At 37.4% G+C, this 19203-nt stretch overlaps 1 protein-coding gene across 1 annotated transcript in view; it reads right to left on the bottom strand.

Annotated features, from left to right (window-relative positions):
• The window catches only part of KCNH5 (potassium voltage-gated channel subfamily H member 5), a 349850-nt gene that overhangs the window by 297945 nt on the left and 32702 nt on the right, over positions 1-19203 (bottom strand). The window contains exons 3-4 of the mRNA XM_032180213.2: positions 10251-10357; positions 5384-5512 (exon numbers count right to left, since the gene is read on the bottom strand). Coding sequence (XP_032036104.1) covers positions 5384-5512; positions 10251-10357 — 236 coding nt within the window. The remainder of the gene's footprint in view (positions 1-5383; positions 5513-10250; positions 10358-19203) is intronic.

The following is a 19203-nucleotide window of genomic DNA, read 5'->3' as shown; positions in this document are numbered from 1 at the left end:
TTCTGAATGCTAAAACACTATTTCTTGTATGCTGGCATAATTTTTATCAATGAAGTATTTCTTCAAAATTTTGCAAACACCCTTGTAAACATCCTCAACTCCCAGATATTTGAAGTCCCTGAGTCTTCTCTTATTCATTTGACCAAATTTCAACATTGGATAAACATAACTTTTCACTTACTTCTGCATCTATACCTCTTTGACTAAATATGAGTGGATTAAAACACAGTATTATGCTCATAGATAACTAGTGAAATTTATGACTACTAGCCTGAAATGGACCTTTGTGCGGCTCAGAAATCCTGCTGTTTCTCTTGTCCGCTCACTATTCCACTCTCTTAGATAACCAGTTCAGACACACTCCACTCTTCTCACACCCTTTGCCATCTCTACTCTCAGTTGATAACTGTGATTCCTGTTTTTACGAGACAACGGGAGCAATCAAAAGAAAGCTTCCACTATATATTTACTTGTTTGCCTCCCCCACTAGAATGTGACAGAAGAGACTTTGTATCTCCAGAACCTAGAATCACGCCTGCACCATATTCCCAATTTCTGTTTGGGAAAAAAAATAGATAAATGTAAGACAAGGAGGATAAAATATTCCCATAAGAGTCCTGAACAGGCTCAGGTTAAGTAACTCTGGTGCCCAAAACTGAATCAACAGCAAGTCTACTCCATCCAAGTTCAATGATCTACACCCAAATTATTTTGATATCATGGTGTTATCATATCATCTCATCCATTATTTCCCAAAAGTTCCATGGTTCCTTTACTTGATTTAAAAAGTTGAAAGATAGGTGCTTATGCCAATATTTTAAAACATACTTTCCTACACTGCTAGCTTCAAGATATAGGATGATGACTTAATGGCATAAATATTTTATTTCTATTGAATTTTTCATCTTAAATGTACAGTTCACATGAATAATAGAAAGTAGCTCATACACACCATTCATAGTTACATTTTACAATACTTTTTCGGTAATCTGCTATGTGTTTGGAAGATACAGAGAAGTCTCAAAAGTCTATTTAAAATAAGCTAATCTACAGATTCTGGCACTGGAAAGAGATCTTTTTCTCTAATGCTTTTCACAATGGGGTCTGATTTTCCCTATAAATTCTAATTTATATGTCTATCAAACTCATAGTTAAAAAATCAAGTGGTCTGAGTTGTCTGGAGCTTTTTCAAATATCATTTTGTATAAAAATGAATTATTCATTTCAAAGAGACTGAGCCTTACAAAGAATTATGTGATTCTGATGTGGGGATGCAGATAAATGGAGAAGCATTAATTTCAGAAACAAAAGCCAACACTTCAATATCAGCACCCTTTCCCCAATTTCACTGCAAAATGTTGCCAACTCTGAGTTTCCATAAATAGATACGTAGTTACTGACACCACCACTTAGGTTCAGCCGGTCAAAACTGCTGCAAAAGTACTGTACTTTCTTTGGCCAACTTCATCTGTGCCATGAAATCACTTAAAGTAAATGAGAGAAAACAATAATCATCTAGTGCAAATACAAATACATATTTTTGAGAGGAAAAGACTATGATCAAAGCTTTTTACTCAGTCTGATTATCATTCATGTATGAATATGTTAGGTCACAAATCAGATGCCAATCATTTCTCTTTTGTTTAAAAATACATAACTTTAAGATATAGACCATTGTTAGCTGTAGAATTTTTTTCTTTTTAATTTTTTGGGGTACATAGTAGCTGTATATATTTATAGGTATATGAGATGTTTTGATACAGGCATGCAATGCATAATGGTCACATCATGGAAAATGAGGTATACATCCTCTCAAGCATTTATCCTTTGTGTTACAAACAATCCAATTAAACTCTTTTAGTTATGTAAAAATGAAAACAACTGACATCAGGGACATAAAGAGTAGAAGGATGGTTACAAGAGGCTGGGAAGGGTAGTTGGGGGGTAGGATGGGGAGATGGTTAATGGGTACAAGAAAAAATAGTTAGAATATTATAGGCTTTTTATAGATGTTCCTTATCCAACTAGAGAAGTTCCTCTCTATTCAGACTTTACTGAGAGTTTTTATCATGAACAAGTGCTGGATTTCATCAAGTGCTTTCTCTGTGCTGACTGGCATAACCATGACTTTTCTTCATTATTTTGTGAATTACATTTTTATATGGTAGATTACAGCAATTGGTTTTTGCATGTTAAACCAGCCTTGCATAAGTGGGATAAACCCCACTTGGTTGTCATAATTCTTTTTAGATATTGTTGGATTCAATTTTTGTAGAGGATTTTGAATCTATATTCATGAAAAACATTGGTTTGGGAGGCCGAGGTGGGTGGATCACGAGGTCAGGAGATCAAGACCATCCTGGCTAACACAGTGAAACCCCGTCTCTACTAAAAATACAAAAAAAAAATTAGCCGGGCATGGTGGCGGGCACCTCCCAGCTACTCCGGAGGCTGAGGCAGGAGAATGGCATGAACCCGGGAGGCGGAGCTTGCAGTGAGCCGAGATGGCACCACTTGCACTCCAGCCTGGGGGACAGAGTGAGACTCCGTCTCAAAAACAAATAAAAATAAAAAATAATAAAATATGTACATATATATGTCTGTAGTTTTCCTTTCTTGTAATGTCTTTTTCTGTTTTTTTTTTTTTTTTATGAGACGGAGTCTTGCTCTGTCCCCCAGGCTGGAGTGCAGTGGTGCGATCTCGGCTCACTGCAAGCTCCGCCTCCCGGGTTCATGCCATTCTCCTGCCTCAGCCTCGCCGAGTAGCTGGGACTACAGGCGCCCGCCACCACGCCCGGCTAATTTTTTGTGTTTTTTTTTAGTAGAGACGGGGTTTCACCGTGATCTCGATCTCCTGACCTCGTGATCCGCCCGCCTCGGCCTCCCAAAGTGCTGGGATTACAAGCGTGAGCCACCGCGCCCGGCCTCTTTTTCTGGTTTTGCTATATGGGTAGTGCTTGCCTCAGAATAAGTTAAGAGAGCTCCCGCTGCTTCTATTAACCGGAAAAGACTTGAAGAACTGCTATTATTTCTTCCCTAAATGTATGGTAGAGCTTACCAATGAAACCATCTGCACGTGTTCTTTTTTTGGTTTTGGAAGATTATTAATTATTGTTAATTTTTTAAATAAATAAAGCACAAATGAAGTTTATCTATTTTTCCTTCAGTTAAGTTTTGGTAGTTTGCATGTTTCAAGGAACTGGTCTGTTTCATCCAATTTATCAATGGTAGCTATAGAGTTGTTCGCAGTAGCCCTTTACTCTGCTTGAATGTCCATGTCTTTAATTCCTGATATTGGTAATTTGTGTCTTTACCCTTTTTTCTCAGTTAGCCTGGCTAGAGGTTTACTAACTTTAATGACCTGTTCAAAGAACCAGCTTTGGGTTTTTGTGATTTTCTCTAATGTTGTCCTATTGCCTAGCTCATTGATTTCTGCTGCAAGGTTTATTATTTCTTGTCTTCAGTTTGCTTTGGTTTAAATTGTTTTTCTTTATCTAGTTTTCTAAGGTAGAATCTTAGGTTATTGATTTTATGTCTTTCTTCTTTTCTAATATATGCATTTAATGTTACATATTTCCCTTAAGCACTGCTTTTGCTGCATCTCACAAATTTGATAAACTGTATTTTCATTTTTCTTTAGTTAAAAATATTTTTCTGACTTATCTTAAGGCTGCTTCTTTGATTTATTTAGAAACATGTTTAATTTCCAAATACTTCGGGATCTTCCAGATATCTTTCTGTTACTCATTTCTAGTTTAATTCCACTTTGGTCTGAGAACATACTTTTTAAGATTTATATTTTTTAAAATTTATTAAGGTAGGTTTTACGGCCCAGAGTGTGATCTCTATGGTGAATGTTCTACTCCATGTGAGGTGAAGAATATGTATTCTCTGGCTGTTAGATGGAGCACCATGAATTTTAAAACAAACAAATGAGCATTAAACCTAAATATTATTAGAAGACTGTTCAGTTTAAAAGTAGTATTTGCAGTTATCTTAAATTTCCCAGCCACTGAGTCTATGTGTAAAGGCATAGAACAGGGAGTATGGGTCCAAACTGAATACTTTATTCAATCTTCAAAGTACAAATAAATTGTTCTCTGTCATACTTTGAATGGTTTGCACACTGTAAAAATTATCCTCTCGCAATTTGATGTTAACCAGAAACTGTGCAGATACAATATTATATATGTGAGTTCCTATGCAAGGAATAAACTTACTGTGATTTTTTCTATAATTATGATTACAGTTGGAAAGATTAAAGTTTCTATGCCAGTTTTTTAAAAAGAAGTAAGGAAAGGCGATGTTTGCCAAATGCAAAGAGGAAGACATTTTATTTTTAGTTTCCTAAGAGATTATTAAAAATAACATTTCATAAAAACTACTTCTAAGGTTATTTGAAATTCTTCATTTATATGACACCAGTTTCTAATTTAAACATAATTGGAGAGAATAAATTGGGAATAAATTACATAGAAAAGGAGGTAAAAGCAAATGCCACTGACTAGTGGTTTCTACAGCAGTCTCTTTGACTGTTATAGTCAATAAGACTACAGTCAGAAGGTTTGCATTTTGCCAGCCACTCTCCTGATGACAAAATTATTCTTTCCATAATCTAGCAACATCTACTCTAGGGACTACACAACAGAATAAATAAAAACTGAAAAGTAACTTGAAAAAGTCAACTATTACAATTTTAATTCAACAAAATTCAATCAGCTAACCAACTGAGCTCTAGTTAGATTTCACCCAAACCATTCCACCAATTGTTACGTTTTGGCTCTAAAGCTCACCATGGTATGAGGTGTTGAAATTCCAATCATATTGATTCAAAATTAACAATGCTCAGCCAGGCGCATGGCCCATGCCTGTAATCCCAGCACTTTGGGAGGCCAAGGTGGGCAGATAAGTTGAGCCCAAGTGTTTGAAACCAGCCTGGGCAACATGGCGAAACCTGACTCTACAAAAAATAGAAAAATTAGCCAGGTATGGTGGTGCACACCTATAGTCCCAGCTACTCAGGAGGCTGAGGTGGGGGGATCACTTGAGACTGGCAGATGGAAATTACCGTGAGCTGAGATGACACCACTACACTCCAGCCTGAGCAACAGAGTGAGACCTTGACTAAAAACAAAACAAAACAAAATGCTCTATAAAATTTCTTACTCATGCTATAAGTTAACCAATCTATATTTCAACTTTGGATAGCCATGCTATTTCTATTCCAACAATATGATTGAATAAAACAGATTCCAAGAATGAAGCAAAAGAAAGGCCACATAGCAGAATTTTGTTTTCCAGTTCAACCAGCGGAGGTAAAATAAGAAGAAGATCTTTTAGCAACAGCCTAATTTTTCAGTGTAGTAATTCTTTTGAAAATTACCTTTTGTTGAATCATCCTCTATTGGCTGTTTGAACAACGTAATATCCTTGAAAGTACACAGGAACAAGACCACCTTTTCATGTTCATTTCTTATTGGTGCAATTTGCATATAAAACCAAACAGGGGTTCCTGTAACAGAAAGAAGTGGGGGAAAGGACATTAGAGTGTGGCACAGCCACAGCAGTGGTTTGGTCTCCTGGCTTCCTTCTTCCTTCAGCTGCCAACAGCTATGCCAGGAATCAACACCAAAACAGCAGTATATTAATTACTACAAACGATCCATAAACCTTTAATTTTGTATCAACTACCAGTTGTTCAAATTTAATAAACACAGTATTCAAGCCAAAATATCAAAATTCTAAAGTAAAGCACAGGCTGTCATTTCACAATGCAGGAACACAAAGGCAGTCTTGCTACTTAAGCAATCCCAGGAACACCTGTAGGTCTGAGTCCCTCAACCACTGTTGCTCTCACCAACTTTCTTCTGAGAGTCTTACCAATTGTTATCACTCCTACCTGCTTCTCTCGTCATGTCACTTTGACAAGTGTTTCCAATTAACTGCAACAGCCATTCCTGATCTTCTAATAAGCATTCCTCTTGGAGGAACATCTAAAATACTGTTTCTATCCCAAGGCTCTGTCATCAGTCAGATAGACTTATATGATAGCTCCGTGGCTTTGACTGCATCCCCACATCAGAGAGAGAGGATGTCAGCAACACTTGATGCCTGATGTACACAGAGCTCTACCTGAAACTGTTAAGGCAGGCTGAAGGAAAAAAAGACATGTCCCCAGCCTTTGAGGTCTCCAGGCATCTTTTTGAGCCACTGCTTCCTACCTCCCTCACTCAAAGAGCATGAAGCTGGACTCTATCACCACGTTCTTCAAAGGATGGCTACTGTAGACTCTGCCCTCCAGGACAGACGGTATCAAAGTATTCAAGGCTTACTATTTGGACAAGTCAGGAACTGGTATATAACAAATAGAAATATGTGAAGGCACAAGAAATGCCTTCAAAGGTGTAATTATCTGTTAGGTGATAAAACACTGAAGGAAGGTTCCATTACAATCAAAGAGACACATTTACATTACAATCAAAGAGACACTTTTCTCATCATATTCTCTTCAAGCCACAGTGCAGTAAAGCCCCTCCAAATATTCTATTTTAAGACATAAAGGTTTTTGTAAGGTTTAGGATCTGGGGAGTGAAACGTGCAGATATTAATAGTCTGTAGGTAAGACCCTAGCCTTTTACTAGCTTCCATTGAGAACTGAATAAGAAGCACTTCTATTCCCATGGCCTAAAAAAATAAAAAATAAAAAAGTCACCTAATGTCACCACAAAGGGGAATTTTTCATTTGGACAGGATGAGATAACTACCAAGCTCAAGAAGTCAGAGAATTAGAGAAAGGAGATTTCTATGGGACTATTCAGCTGTGACAATCAGGTTTTCTGCAACCCCAGGGGGCCTATGGAAGGACGTGGCCCTTTCCAAAATGATAGTAGAATGAGACAGGGACCTCAGAAATAATCACATCATCTCCCCGAGAGGCTTGTTCATTTTTTTCTGTTTTCATATTTTACACAGCGTGTCCAGGAACTGTGAGTGATGTGCACGGTTTTACAAATCACCAGACCCAGACGTTAGTGGATACATGGCCTGTGGCTATTCCAACACAGTGAGCTTAAGGCAGAAGGGTCATAAACAAAGAAAAAGGGGCACTAAAAAAAGTAATTTTCCAAGGTCTGTTAGAAATGCGAACAGAAAGAGATGATGTTAGATTTCATGCCTTCCTGTGAAAACCGCAACTTTACAAATTCTGGCACAGAGTCTGGGCTCTCTTTAAAACTGCTTTAGATATGAAGGTAATTGTTTTTCAACTTTCCAAGCCACAGGGTCATTTTTTCGCAAGTAGCCTGAGTATCTGCCAAGTATCTGGTGACAGATTCTTCATATTCTGGATTTGGGGTTCAGGGGGCTGGGGAGTCTGGGAGGGTTAAGCAGAGGAACCTGCTGCCGCTGAATCTCTGTGCAGTGTTCCAGCATTGATACTGATGACTTGGAGGAGCCTCGGCTGCCAGTTCTGCCTTTGAGTACACAGATATATATATATTTTTTTTTTTTTTTGAGATGGAGTCTCGCTCTTTCCTGCAGGCCCGACTGCAGTGGCGCGATCTGGGCTCACTGCAAGCTCCGCCTTCCAGGTTCACACCATTCTCCTGCCTCAGCCTCCCGAGTAGCTGGGACTATAGGCACCCACCACCACACCCGGCTAATTTTTTCTATTTTTAGTAGAGACGGGGTTTCACCGTGTTAGCCAGGATGGTCTCAATCTCCTGACCTCGTGATCTGCCCACCTCGGCCTCCCAAAGTGCTGGGATCACAGGCGTGAGCCACCGTGCCTGGCCAGAAAGAGCTATTTTAAGCTCAGAGCTACCATTTCTTTCCCCACAGTAGAAACAGCCCCCTATTAATCAGAGCACTGGACCTACAGAACAGAGACTGCACACTAAAATTTCAATGGTGATGCATATTCAATCAGATGCCGCAATTCCCCCATTTGCAAAATGGTGTTTAACCTAATTGCTTAAAGGAAGTATTGGGAGAACTTGGCACGTAGGCATTCCCAAAACAGTTTTCTACAGACGTGAATTTTTCTACCTAACATTTTTTTTTAAATCACAAAAATATACTTTTCTCAGTTGATGTTAAAAACCTTTCAGCTATTTACAAGACTTTTTAAAAGCTGCATTTAAATAGCAAAACTCCATTATAATACATGGATAACACCTATCCTTCACTAAAGAGGAAAACAAAAACAAAACCCAATGCAGATAGTGCACAGAAAGGAGACACGAGTTTTAACTTTCAATGCTATGGGGTATATCTCCTATTGGCTATAAGCAGGCACTTATCTGCATAGAGAGTCATCTGGAAAGAACCAGATAGGCCTGAACAATGGTCAGATAATAATTTCAATCCATTAACATAAGGCAAAATATCTAAACTACCTTGGAAGGACTTCTGGAAATGTAAACTTCAAGTAATTACTAACATGATTTAAGTAAATAAACAGAAATTCCACTAAGATATTTTGTTGTGGTGGTTGTCATTACAGGATCTTGCTCTGTCACCCAGGCTGGAATACAGTAGCATGATCATAGCTCACTGCAGCCTCGAACTCCTGGGCCCAAGCGATCCACCTGCCTCAGCCTCCTGAGTAGCTGGGACTACAGGCATGTGCCTCCATGCCCAGCTATTTTTTTTTTTTTTTTTCGTAGAGGCAGGGTCTTACTATGTCACCTAGGCTTCACTAAGATATTTTTTGAGAAACTCAGGAACTAAGGACTTGTCTTTGGGGCTTTAAAGTCAGGCAAATGTTTGTTTATTTTGCTTAAATGTCAGAGAGTGAACGACCTTAGTTATATAGAATATTCTTACATTATTGCTAAACTTGGAGTACATGTCTAAATTATTGAAGGGTTAACAAACCATATGAAAATGAAGGGTTTTTTGATATACAGGTCTCCTACAAATTATCAATATGTACTTAGACTTGGCAAAAAAGACCCAGAAAGCACCTACAGCCTGCCTTTTTTCTTACAGAGGACAGAGCTGACCATTCAGAAGGCATTGTTTTCTAGGTGACAAGCTAGCTGACATTTAGCTATGACTTCAAACTGAAATTCTCTTTGGCCTTGATGTAAAATGAAAAATAAGATAAGCCATTCCTTAAGTAAAATTACTAAAAACAAATGTTTCCATTATCGAGTGCACTACTTTGAGGCAATGCCTCACACTGTTATTCCTTTGTTAGTCTACCAATAAAACGAGAAATCGAATTTTAATTCCAAATATTCCACAGATAAAAAATGTTTCAAGTAAATGGAGAAGATAAATTATGCTCCACAAGATCCAACAGGCACTGAACATGGAACAGATGTTTCCTGTTGAAGTGAGAATGTTTTCCAAACTTGGGAAGAATTTAGTAACCATCAATTTCCATCAAAGATAATAGTGGACTTTGCTATCATTTGCTATTAACAATAAATAAATTGACTCATCTTATGAAGTGACTGTTCATTTCAAAAAAGAAAGAAAGAATAATTTGAGGAAACAGTAAAAAGATAAATGTAAGTAACCATGCAAATAAAGTGAATTAGAAAGGGGACTGAGTTGTTGAGTATACTCGCTGGTTTTTGTTGTGTTGGTTTTTTTCCCTCCAAACTCTGATGGAAAGTCTATATCATGAAATACTATGTCATTATATAATGCATACCTTACCACATACAAATCTCGTCCCAGAGAAAGTTCACAACAATCAACACAAATTTACCAAATGTGAATGACCTGTTCTGAGAACAATGACTACTTCTACTAGGCTTTCTCACAAAAGAGTCAGAGGCTGACAAAAGGCCATATTGGTAGAGATTCCCCTCAAGTAGCTACCACATATTCACATTGCCTATGTTTGTGCAGAAAGGTAATTGCACATATCCAGTGTTAGCCATTACCGTTTTCTTTAACCATAAGAAGAAATTAATACATGTATCTGTCATTTTTAGTTGTTGTCACATAATTATAGGATCTTTATTATAAGTATTAATTACAAAATATTTTGCTGCCTGATACAAAAGTCATATTTAAGATGCATCACATTTTTCTTCCATTCCTCAAAAGGTTGCTTTTCATAGGTAGAATTATTTATTAATTTTATTATCTAATTTCACCAGCAACCTCTGCCCCTGCCAAGAAAAGAAGCAATAGAAGTTTTACATGCTCTCTACATTTTAGCTCCACTATGACCTACCAAACATAATATTAATAAAGAGTTGGCACATCTTATTAATAATTGAGATACCTACTGTTTTTCTTGTACAGAAGAACTTCAAAGCAGTTTGATTCGTAGTTGTCAAAAGTTTGCCTGACTTTCTCAATGGTCTTCTTGTCAGTCAATTCCCCATACATAAAACTGGGGGGAAAAAACAAACAACCGATTTCACTTTTGTGTTGCCTTTCAAATGCTACAAAAATCATATAGTTGTCTTTGATTAGTCAAATGTGGCTACAAAATATAATGTTGCTCCTACACAAAATAGTCAAATCATGAGAGGCAGTTCTTGCTTTACACAGTTCCTGTATGCACAGATTTCAGTCACTGTGGTTTAGTTAAATAACACCAGTTCCACAGCACAGTTCAAATTACAGTTTCCACAGTATGTTAACTGTGAGTAATTGCACAAAGTGCAAGCTTTGCTGCCTGATCTTCAGTCTACAAATCACTGGAAAATAACAGATGCACCTTCAAAACCAGTCACCGACCACATCACTTCTTTCAAAACCTGTCAGTATTGGAAACAGCATGGTTGTTATTCAGTTCACGCACAGACAGAAAAGCATGTAGTCATATTGCCTCCTTTTCTCTCAGTGATAAACCCACATGACATTTTACAAAAATGGATAATCAAAAGCAATAAGCAGCCAACAAAAACTAAAGTCCACCAAAGAAATGAAAAATAATAATGTTGGAAGTGGAATTCAAATTGAACATAAATGAAGTTATAAGAGAAATAGGTGACCATGGAAATGATACTCCTGCCATTTGGGAGACTCTAAATATGCAACCAAAAGGACTTAGTGAAGGTGAACTCATCAATATAAATGAGGAAAGTGGTTGTGACAAAAAGGATGAAGGTTTCCCAGAGGAGGTGACACCAGTTTAAAAACAAACAAAGGAAGGGATCCAGTGTCAGCTTTCTACATATGGCTAGCCAGTTTTCCCAGCACCATTTATTAAATAGGGAATCCTTTCCCCATTTCTTGTTTTTGTCAGGTTTGTCAAAGACTTAAATGTTAGACCTAAAACCATTAAAATCCTACAAGAAAACCTAGGCAATACCATTCAGGACATAGGCGTGGGCAAGGACTTCATGTCTAAAACACCAAAAGCAATGGCAACTAAAGCCAAAATTGACAAATGGGATCTAATTAAACTAAAGAGCTTCTGCACAGCAAAAGAAACTACCATCAGAGTGAACAGGCAACCTACAGAATGGGAGAAAATTTTTGCAACCTACTCATCTGACAAAGGGCTAATATCCAGAATCTACAATGAACTCAAGCAAATTGACAAGAAAAAAACAACCCCATCAAAAAGTGGGCAAAGGACATGAATGGACACTTCTCAAAAGAAGACATTTATGCAGCCAAAAAACACATGAAGAAATGCTCATCATCACTGGCCATCAGAGAAATGCAAATCAAAACCACAGTGAGATACCATCTCACACCAATTAGAATGGCCATCATTAAAAAATCAGGAAACAACAGGTGCTGGAGAGGATGTGGAGAAATAGGAACACTTTTACACTGTTGGTGGGACTGTAAACTAGTTCAACCATTGTGGAAGTCAGTGTGGCGATTCCTCAGGGATCTAGAACTAGAAATACCATTTGACCCAGCCATCCCATTACTGGGTATATACCCAAAGGACTATAAATCATGCTGCTATAAAGACACATACACAAGTATGTTTATTGCGGCACTATTCACAATAGCAAAGAGTTGGAACCAACCCAAATGTCCAACAACGATAGACTGGATTAAGAAAATGTGGCACATATACACCATGGAATACTATGCAGCCATAAAAAATGATGAGTTCATGTCCTTTGTAGGGACATGGATGAAACTGGAAAACATCATTCTCAGTAAACTATCGCAAGGACAAAAAACCAAACACCGCATGTTCTCACTCATAGGTGGGAACTGAACAATGAGAACTCATGGACACAGGAAGGGGAACATCACACTCCGGGGACTGTTGTGGGGTGGGGGTAGGGGGGAGAGACAGCATTAGGAGATATACCTAATGCTGAATGACGAGTTAATGGGTGCAGGAAATCAACATGGCACATGGATACATATGTAACAAACCTGCACATTGTGCACATGTACCCTAAAACCTAAAGTATAATAATAAAAAAAAAAAAGAACAAAAATAAGAACCCGAAAACAATACAAAATGTGAAAGAAACTAAATAAAAATGTGTGAAAAATAGAATGTCAGCTGGATGAGGACAAAAATAAAATGACTGGAAAAATATTCCAAGTAAATACTGCAAAAAATAAAAATAAAAAATAAAAAATAAAAACAAACAAAAAAAAACTCCTTATTAAAGGAGCTCTAGTACATTGTTCACAATAGTGAAACTGCAAGAATAAAATATTTGAAATTAATTCTAACTCAGAAAGGAGGGTGACAATTTTTGAGAAGATAGAAAAGATGCTCTCTTTATACAGAAAGATACATTCTGAAAAGGCAAGTATTGTTTAAATGACTCATAAGTTTTTTAAGGAGAAATAAAACACTTCCTCCATTCTCAATGTTTCTAACGTTCAAAATCACAGTATACTGAATAAATATGAGTTTTACTATTATATCATCTCCCTGCATTGATAACCAACAGTAAGAGAGTTTTTAGTGTTTTGACAAACATTTTTAAAGATGCTAAAACAATCATAATTTTTATTGAGTATTGAGATAGTATTATGTGGTTTCAGCTTGCATAGACCTTGTTATGTTCCCATGCTATCATTTAAAAAGTGAGGATTGCATGTTATACATATAACGCATTGACATTCTCATCATTTCAGGGAATTTTCTTAAGAGAGGTACAGGTGTGGCAAATGGGAGGGAAGTAAAGCTGGCATCTTGAAGGAATCGTACATTATTACACTGGTTAGAGGAACACACAAAACATAGATTTAAGAGTGAATGTCCATATTCCACAAAAACTTTCTAATGTTTGACATTCTCTACTTTTCTAAGAGAACCTTGGCAAAAGTCTGATCATCTAAATAACAAAACTCACTCAAGAACTACATGTCTCTAAAACTTCATTCTCAATGCTTTCAAAATCATCAGTTGTACATCTGGTTTTAGATACACAGTTCTGCTGATCGGTATGATTGTCCAGACCATTTCTTCCACCAGGAAAGAAAGTGTGGCATGACTAAACACCTTAACTAAGATTTTGAAAGATCAAACGTACATCTTTGTTATTGCTTTTCTTTCAGTTTTCAAAGAGTTCACATATTGACTAGAGGTAGATCCAAAGTGTGGTAGAGGCTGAAACTTATACAATCGGTGAAGCCCTCCTTAAAAAGAATACAAAATTATAAAACGAGATTACGAACAGAGCCTCGAAAGACATCCACTCAAATGAGGGCCCCTGAAGGTTCAGATTCATTATCTTCACAGAAAATCTGCACCTGAAAATATCAATCAATAAAATTTACAACCTAAAAGGCATAGTTTGTCAGTGAGATCCAGTAATGACACACAGGATCCAACAGCAGCACCACATTACAACTGGAAATTACAGGGTAACTCAAGCCCACCTTCTATAACACCAACCTAAGCAACTAAAATTCTAGAAAGTAAGAAATGGAAGTGGGTAAGGCAGATCAAAGATTGTCCAAGCACTGAGAAACCTGACTCCTTCATTTTTAATATATTTAATTTAAAAAGGAAAATTTTAATTGTCATTAAAATAATAAGTAAAAGGATCTCAGAATAAAATGGCAGACTCTTAATTCCATAATCTTATATCTAGACTAACACAGGAAACCTCAAAGCATACCTGCAAGCTGGCATTGAAAAGCCACTGTTACTGTCAAAGCTGAAATTTCAGCTCATGTGAGTTTTATAAAAATCTCTTGAAGGCATTACAATTAAATTAGAATTATTCAGCTAAAGAACATAAAGCCACTCCTCTCCCAAAAAAATTAGCTTAATATTGTACATAATATTTTTATAGACAAGTGAACTTTTCAAATCAGTTTTTTACTAACTTTTATTTTTAATTAAAGAAACTTAATAAAGCAGAAACATTTTAAAATTCAAGATAAGGGCAATTAAACTAAGTAAATGTTTGTAGTCTTAAAAGAAAGAAAGAAAAACCATTTCACACTGCTACTAAATGACAGGTGTCTATGGTTCAATAAACTGAAACATAATATTCACAATTGGTCAACAGCAAAACAAAATAAGAATTTATGATATAACAAGCAACTAGGATAAAAATTATCAAATATTAACTCTAATAAGATTTAAAAGTAAGTTACAACTCAAATTTTAAAAAGAAGCTCTTTGAGGGATTGGTTTAATAACACCAACTAAGAAAAAATGCAACACAGGTCTGATGCAGCTAAAATTCTGAAGAGAAGATAAAAACAAACAAGCAATTTTTAAATAAACTATAAAAATTTCATAATATCCCTCCCTTAGTTAGTCCTTCCAATGCTAAAATCACTTATCCTAGGAAAATAAAGGCACTTAAGAAAAATAATCCTATATTATTAAAATCCAAATACTTTTTTTTAGTCTTTCATTTCTTACATTGTTCCACTCGGATTTTTCATTTATTATACCACATATTTCCAGTGACAGAACATGTATTTGAAGGAGCAAAATGAAGCAGTTAAATAATAAGAGGTATTTCAAACCAGACCATAAAGAATGTCAAAAATATACTATCTATCTATGCTCCCAAGGCAAGTGTTCTGGAGGTTAATTCAATCTCTGAAAGTATTTTCATCCGAAGTTGTACAAGCCATACTGATAAATCAATGATTCCCCATTCTCTATGGGTATGGCACATTTCTTTATTTGCTTGGCTTTGTCACATGTGAATGCTGAAATGTTTTATTACAGGTTCCCGAAGCCTGACTCAGGATGACTGAAGCTCAATGCAGTCTTTGAATGGTTAATGAAATTTGAGGGGTCACAAATTATAGAAACAGTAATCAACACGCTTTAGAAACCATATATAATAATTTTACATAGTTTTCATATCTTCTACTAAATATCCTCAAGGAATATGTAACGGAAATATTTTTAAAATTACAAAACTTCCACCTGCTCTCTTACATAGGATGCCAAGCTACTCCTTAGTAATTATAAATGAACTACTGCACTGTTACTTTATTGAAAAGAAAAGAAAATTGAATTCACAGAAGCAATCTATCTCTGTTATAATATTGGGCAGTCATGGTATAACAGAGGACTTTTGCATTTGGAAGACCACTTACAAAGTGGATAATTTATGGACAAGTCGTATATCCTCTCTGACCCATAGTTTCATCATCAGTAAAATGATGACAATAATAATATAACACAAAGGGTGACAAAAGGATAATGCAAATAAAGTTACAAATTATAACGTGTTGCACAATGGCTCAAATATGACTGGAATGTACACATGGGACTAGAAGGCCCCTTCCCCACCCCAGCCTCACTCCCTAGCTTCTCCAGGATTCTCCAGGAACCATGCTTTCCAAAAGGCAAGGTCACTGTGTCTTAAAGGGAGATGTGCATGGTTCTGTGAATCTTCTTTCTTCACAAGCCCATGAGGTTGAAGCAAACGCTCACTCAGAACCTGCTCCTGTATAATCTGGCCACTTTACTTGTCACATAACTGACTGGTTTCATCTCAGGAATAAGGGATGTTTTCTTCAGCCCTGGTCTAGGCCATACCCAGCTCGCCTAGGCATCTGGCAGTTATCGTTCATATGTATCTGACCTAGAAAATTTTGAGGAACAGGTGGTTTGGGCCTGTAGCAGGATTTATTTATTCTTGGATCCCTTGATCTGCTCTCAAAATCTCACAAACAAGCCTCATTATAGTACCTAGCAGTAAGAATGGCTATAATGATTGACAGACTTCCAAAGGAGAAAAGAATCTTACAACTCTGAAGAAAACATAACCTAATCATGAGTTCCACCAACCTCTCTTACTCTGCTAAATGTGCAACAGTGTGTCCAGACTAAAATGGAACAAACATTCAGTCACCATAATACAGGGTAACACTATCTGCAGGCTGTAGTTCACAGATTAGCAAATGCTTCATCAAAAAAAAGAGCAACACAGATAGATAGACTTAACGCAGTTGGTAAATGTGGTCTCCAGCTCAGAACTGGCCACAACCATAGAATCATAAAAGTTAATGGGAGGTGGACTTAAATCTGCAGTCAAAGGATCAAAAAAGAGAAAGCCTGACAGAGGGGAAGTTAAGGAGGAAAAATTAAAAACAAGAATACAGTTTTCGGCCAGGCACAGTGGCTCACGCCTGTAATCCCAGCACTTTGGGAGGCCGAGACGGGCAGATCACCTGAAGTCAGGAGTTCGAGACCAGCCTGGCCAGGTGAACCCCATCTACGCTAAAAATACAAAATTAGCCAGGCGTGGTGGTGGGTGCCTGTAACCCCATCAACTTCGGAGGCTGAGGCAAAAGAATCACTTGAACCCAGGAGGTGGAGGTTGCAGTGAGCCAAGATCATGCCTTTGTACTCCAGCCTGGGCAAAAAGAGCGAAAGTCTGTCTCAAAAAAAAAAAAAAAATACAGTTTTCAAAATCTGAAAGAGGTAATTTTGGAATAAATCAAAGACTTTCTTTTATACAGAGGATCATAACCAAAAGGTTTCACAACCCATTGATTTATATGGTCTTCAAAAGATTTCACTGGAGTAAATAAATAGTTGATCCATGACATGTAATTAAGGAAAAACAGGGATAGCATTGTATATCTCTAATCTTTGGAGTCTGACATCACCAAGACACCTCTGCCCTTCAACACTTTTCATCAGTTTCACCGTGAGAAGCACAGCCCTCAGCCAAATGCAGCCAGACTGACTGGCATCCATCATGTGTCACATGCTCTTGGTAGCTGCTGAGATAATCCTGTGTTCATAAAACTGCTGTGAAATCCGTCCAATAAAGCGTTTCTTCATATCTCTGACTCATTGTCTAACTTGATGGGGTTGCATAAGGGATTGTAAATGGCCTTTCAAAAAAATGCATTTGAGAGTATCTATCTACCCCTCAATCTTCCCTACCTAAACTACCTGATTGTTATTCTCACCCCTCTATCCAAAACAAAATAAAAAAAATGACAGCAGAATAGGCTTTTAAAAGTTTCAGGTGGCCGGGTGCAGTGGCTCACGCTTGTAATCACAGCACTTTGGGAGGCCGAGGCGGGCGGATCACGAGGTCAGGAGATCGAGACCACGGTGAAACCCCGTCTCTACTAAAAATACAAAAAATTAGCCGGGCGTGGTGGCGGGCGCCTGTAGTCCCAGCTACTCGGCGAGGCTGAGGCAGGAGAATGGCGTGAACCCGGGAGGCGGAGCTTGCAGTGAGCCGAGATCGCGCCACTGCACTCCAGCCTGGGTGACAGAGCGAGACTCCGTCTCAAAAACAAAACAAAACAAACAAAAAAAAAAAGTTTCAGGTTAATTAGAAGTAAAATGCTAAAGTGGTTCCTACCTAATCTATGACAGTATATCCCAAATGTCAGAGCTTCTACAGATCATGAGATAAGATCATATGCTTTTAAATGTCATTCTCCCAAAGTCTATAATCTCTTTTAAACATGCAATACTTTTCATGTCCTCCAATAAACAGCAAAACAGTCCAAAGGCGTGGAAAATGCAGTGTCCACAGTAAAACGGACAACGTTAGAAATTCCTAAGGATCTGAAAGTGTCATAGTGTCATAATTTTAGCTAAAACAAAAATGAGACAATACCTAGCACACATCAGATATTTTCAAATAGGAATTTCAGTACCATTATGACATAGCAAAAATGTAGGAAAACCAGAATCCTCACTAATGGCTGCTGAAAATGGAAACAGAAGGCTACTCTGGGCAACAATCTTATAGCAGTTAATTTACAAACTCTGCATATATTCTATTATCCAGCAATCCCATTTCTGGGGATAGAGACAGAAAACTTCTCGCACAGGGCCACAAGAAGTTGTGTAGGAAGATTCTTATTTCCAAGTTGTTTGAGGTAGCAAAGTGTCAAAGTTAGATTCCAGGACTACTAGAATGTATAAATAGAACGAAGGCTGTGAAGACACTAGAACATTAGACAACATCAGACATGATGAATAGATCATCATATGGTGACACAAAGAAGTCTAAACACATAATGGTGAATGAAAAGAGTAAGAAACCATAAATATTACAGTGTGGTAGGAATTAAATGGATCTAAAAAACCAAAATATGCAAAGCAATATCATTTCAAGAATACACATATTTAATAAACAAGCAGAAGACAGATTAGAAAGATGTACAATAAACATACTCTAGAATTAATAACCATAAAAGGAAGAAGGGGGATGGGATGAAAGGGAAAAGAAATAAAAGGAAAAAAATGAAATAAAATAAAGAGAAACCTTGCTTAGAGAGAGCAAAATGATAATATTGTGACAAACTGAGGAATATGTTTAATTTGATTCTGTGTGTCTGGTCCAACGTGGGAGGGGTTGAAAAGGACAAAGAAGAAAAAAGATAAGAAAACAGAAGAAGGCCGGGCGCGGTGGCTCACGCTTGTAATCCCAGCACTTTGGGAGGCCGAGGCGGGCGGATCACGAGGTCAGGAGATCGAGACCACGGTGAAACCCCGTCTCTACTAAAAAATACAAAAAATTAGCCGGGCGTGGTGGCGGGCGCCTGTAGTCCCAGCTACTCGGAGAGGCTGAGGCAGGAGAATGGCGTGAACCCAGGAGGCGGAGCTTGCAGTGAGCCGAGATCGCGCCACTGCACTTCAGCCTGGGCGACAGAGCAAGACTCCGTTCTAAAAAAAAAAAAAAAAAGAAAAAGAAAACAGAAGAAAGAAATATTAGCCTCTTGATATTATAAAAACACAAATTAATGTGTTTTTCTTTTACCATAAAACAATTCATTTTTGAACATTTAAAACTATGGCATGTAATCATTTACCTAGTTGCCACTTTAACCCTATAGACT

This window comes from Hylobates moloch, unplaced genomic scaffold (genome assembly GCF_009828535.3).
Source record: "Hylobates moloch isolate HMO894 unplaced genomic scaffold, HMol_V3 SCAFFOLD_16, whole genome shotgun sequence".
Classification (NCBI taxonomy): domain Eukaryota; kingdom Metazoa; phylum Chordata; class Mammalia; order Primates; family Hylobatidae; genus Hylobates; species Hylobates moloch.
This window is presented reverse-complemented; position numbering and strand designations above follow the sequence as displayed.